The 4,409-nt window shown below is 40.1% G+C and overlaps 1 protein-coding gene across 1 annotated transcript; it reads right to left on the bottom strand.

Annotated features, from left to right (window-relative positions):
• Positions 1–477: 477 nt before the first annotated feature.
• Positions 478–935, bottom strand: LOC119528692 (stress-associated endoplasmic reticulum protein 1-like). The gene has a single exon (XM_037828986.1). It carries the CDS (start codon positions 924–926, stop codon positions 726–728), a length of 201 nt encoding a protein of 66 aa, XP_037684914.1. The 5' UTR covers positions 927–935; the 3' UTR covers positions 478–725.
• Between the last annotated feature and the right edge of the window lie 3,474 nt (positions 936–4,409).

Genomic DNA, 4,409 nt, shown 5'->3' on the forward strand with positions numbered 1-4,409 from the left:
AGTTATAAAATGCTTAATTTTCTTTCTTTTTTTTTTTTTATGGCATCTTAGGTTAGTATATTCACTCATGCAAAAATCCGAGGTAGTATAATAGAAAGGCTATTGTTAAAATAGATGTTGTGGCTATAAGCATCTCCCTTCGTATTAGGCATTTAGAAGCTTCTTAAAATTTTTCAGGTGCTAAAGGTGGTGGTAAAACTAGGCTGTGTAGCTGTTCCATTTATAAGTACCTTATTACAGGATAGTCACTTGACCCTGTATGGGAATGTGCTTTCAATTCAAGAGATAGTAATAAAGTGCCTACCTTTATAAAAACCATAGATTCCAAATTTTAAATGAAGCTAATTACATTGACACATTAGGGTTAACAAAATCTAGACCCTGTCTACAGATTTGATCTGATTATCTATCCTGTATACTGTTTTGAACAATCACATAGAAAAACTTACTCCTTACTGACTGAATAAATAGGGCCCACTACTGAAGCTTAACAATAAAATTTTATTGCTTTATTCATGTGGTGCTTTTGCAAGGCACTGTGGTATGGACTAGAAAACTCGGAATGACTGATGAAGAAACCTTGGAATGACACATGAAGGATGATATGAAAAGTCATTCTGAGGCAGGATGCTTTACTGAATTGTTTTTAACCAGGATCTCAAACATCAGGAATGAGTTCAAGTTAAAATTGACCGGAGAATGGAAACATCTTAAGATCAGTCACTTCACATGCCCATCCTGATACTTTGAATAATCTGGAAAATTGCAGAGCCGCAAACAACAAAAATGAAGAGCGCTAACAACCAGGGTCCTACAGATGCCTTCTCTTCGGGGGTATTTCTCGAGGTCTTGGCGACGTTGCCGCGCTGGGTGATGTTCTTGCTGTGCTTCTCGTTGGCCATACGGATCCACTGCTTGGCGACCATCTTCGTGGCGCCACCACTAGACCCTGCAACCCGTTAGACTCGCTCGCTCGCCTTCCCTCGGACCGCTGCGAGGCTCCCCGCCGCCGGAGAGAGGAGGCTCTCAGGAAAGGCGCGAGCTCCGGCCGCTGGGCCTGGGCGCGGTGCGCGCAAGGGTTGAGCGCTAGGCGGCCGCGGGTCGTCAGTTGACTGCTGCCGCCAGACCGACAGGTCGGGTGCGCGGAAGTAACAGAACAGGCAGCCGGACGTTCTCCCGCCGCCACCGCTGCTCGGGCAGTCACCCAGAGCGTGGAGCTAAAGAGGAAGGAAGCGCAACGCAACAACCGGGCTGTGCAGCCTGTAGCCTCGAACTACTTCCGAAGAGCATCTTCTTGATCAAAAGGGGGATGTGAAAGGAAATGAAATAAGCTTCAGTGGCAGAGTGATTCCAAAAGGAGTCGAGAGGTCACTCTGTGGGCACTCTTACACACAATATAGACAATCCTTTTTAGGTTCTAATGAATTGGAATGGCTAGCAGTAAATACCTGAAACTATCAAACTACAACCCAGAACCCGTGAATCTTGAAGAGGATTGTATAAAGATGTGGCTTATGAGGGGTGACATTGTGATTGGGAAAGCCACATGGACCACACTCCCTTTTGTCTCATATATGGATAGATGAGTAGAAAAATGGGGGAAGAAAAAAAAAAAGGGCACTCAGAGTTTTTTGTGTTTTTTTTTAAATTTTATTTTGAAATAAATTCAAACTTACAGGAACAGTTGCAAAAACAATACAAATCCCATACACAGAACTCCAGCATACCCTGCCCCCTCCGCCGATACCCCAATCCACCAACTTTAACATCCTGTCACACCTCCATTTTTCTTTCCCTCCCTCCATCCCTCCTTCCCTATCATCCGTCATGTATTGCTCTGTCTTCTGAACTATAAGAACAAGCTGCACACATCCTTGAACAAACAATATAATTCACATACACATTCCCCACGAACAAGAACATTCTTTTATGCATTCCCATTAAGCACAGCTAAGAAGTTCAAGAAATTCAACACTGATACAAAGCTTACATTATATATTTCCTTTTTTTTTTCTTATGTCCCAACTGTGTCCCTTTGAGCTTCCTCTCCTCCATCCTCAGATCCCATCCAGGATCATACTTGGCATTTGATTGTCATTATCTATTTAGACTGTCTTTTTTTTTTTTCAATCGTGGAAACATACATACAGCCTAAATCTTCCCATTCCAACCCATCCCTAGCATTCCATTAGTGGGATTAATCACATTTAGAATGTTGCAATGCCATCACTTTCCCACCATCCATTACTAGAAATTTCCCTTCACCCCAAACAGAAACCCTACACTCATTTCTTAACTCCTCATTGCCCCTTCTCCCACTTCTCGTAACCCATACTCCACTTTTCATCTCTATGGTCATATTCTCTGATACTTTCTTTGTGTTTACTGTGGGGCTTAAATTTAACATCTTAAATCTATAACAATCTTGTTTTTCTTTGATACCAACTTAACTTCAATATGACACATAAACTATGTTCCTTTACTCTTCCATTCCCCGACCTTTATGTAGTTCTTGTCAAAAATTACATATTTTATATTGAGTCCAAAACCACTGATTTATCATTACAGTTTATGTATTTTAGATCCTGTAGGAAGTAAATAGTAGAGTTACAAATAAAAAATACAGTAGTATTGGTATTTATATTTACCATGTGATCTTTACTGGAAATCTTTATTTCTTCTTGTGGTTTCAGTCAATTGTTTAGTGTCCCTTCCTTTCAGCCTACACAATTTCCTTTAGCATTTCTTACTGGACTGATCTACTGGTGATGAAGTCCTAAGCTTTGATTATCCGGGAATGTTTTCATCTCCCTCTTGTTTTTAACCTCCAGGTGTTTGTGAATTTTCTAAGTCTCTGATGGTTATTGACTTCTGTTTGTATTCCATTGTGGTCAGAGAATGTGTTTTGAATAAATTCAATTTTTTAAAATTTATTGAGGCTTGTTTTATGTCCCAGCATACGGTCTATTCTGGAGAAAGATCTGTGATCACTAGAGAAGAATGTGTGTCTTGGTGATTTGCGATGTAATGTTCTATATATGTCTGTTAAATTTCTGTCTCTCTCTCTCCTTTCTTTGTTTCTCTGTCGGTAGGGCTCCCTTTAGTGTCTGAAGTAGGGCAGGTCTTTTATTTGCAAAATCTCTCAGCATTTGTTTGTCTGTGAAAAATTTAAGCTCTCCCTCAAATTGGAAGGAGAGCTTTGCTGGATAAAGTATTCTTGGTTGGAAATTTTTCTCTCTCAGAATTTTAAATATGTCATGCCACTGCCTTCTCGTCTCCATGGTGGCTGCTGAGTAGTCACTACTTAGTCTTATGTTGTTTCCTTTGTATGTGGTGAATTGCTTTTCTCTTGCTGCTTTCAGAACTTGCTCCTTCTCTTCAGTATTTGACAGTCTGATCAGAATATGTCTTGCAGTGGGTTTATTTGGAATTATTCTATTTGGAGTTCACTGGGCATTTAGGATTTGTGTATTTATATTGTGTAGAAGGTTTGGGAAGTTTTCCCCAATGATTTCTTTGAATACTCTTTCTAGACCTTTACCCTTCTCTTCCCCTTCTGAGACACCAATGAGTTTTAAGTTTAGATGTTTTATTTTATCTATCGTATCCCTGAGATCCATTTCAATTTTTTTGATTTTTTTCCCCATTCTTTCCTTTGTTCTTTCATTTTCTGTTCTGTGGTCCTCAAGAATGCTGAGTTGTTGTTCAGCTTCCTCTAGTCTTGTACTATGAGTATCCAGAATCTTTTTAATTTGATCAACAGTTTCTTTTATTTCCATTAAGATCATCTATTTTTTTATTTAGTCTTGCAATTTCTTCCTTATGCTCTTTTAGGGTCTTCTTCATGTCCTTTATTTCCTGTGCCATGCTCTCATTGTTTGTCTTTAATTCTTTGATTAATTGCTCCAAGTACTGTGTCTCCTCTGATCTTTTGATTTGGGTGTTGGGTTTGGGTTATCCATATCGTCTGGTTTTATCATATGCTTTAAGATTTTCTATTGTTTTTGGCCTCTTGGCATTTGCTTTATTTGATAGGGTTTCAGGATATGAAAAATACCAATCTCTAATTTGTCAGATCTACAGCTTGGTAGTGTACACTTTCTCTAACTAACCAGCAGATGGCATCTGCGAGTCACCTATTCCCCTCAAGTCAGTTCTCCCCAACTTTGTCTTTGTGGTTGTGGAGGTCTGATTCTTGTGGGGTTCAATTGGTGCACTAAGTTTGGGTGTGTTGTTGGTGTTGTCCACCCTGAATGTGGCGCATGTGTCTGAGTGGCTAGGGAGGCAGGGCAGCTTTAATAATCAAACCTCCCAGGTGTTCCTGGAGGTTTAAGGCTGTTGCAATAATCTAAACTTTCATTTCTGTCTTGCCACAGATTGTCTCTGCCACTGACCCAGAAGTCCTTGGT

The sequence above is a fragment of the Choloepus didactylus genome, chromosome 1 (assembly GCF_015220235.1).
Source record: "Choloepus didactylus isolate mChoDid1 chromosome 1, mChoDid1.pri, whole genome shotgun sequence".
Classification (NCBI taxonomy): Eukaryota; Metazoa; Chordata; class Mammalia; order Pilosa; family Megalonychidae; genus Choloepus; species Choloepus didactylus.

Bases quoted from the DNA above. Each gene is read 5' to 3' on its own strand.
- LOC119528692 (XM_037828986.1), bottom strand. From the start codon at position 926: ATGGTCGCCAAGCAGTGGATCCGTATGGCCAACGAGAAGCACAGCAAG.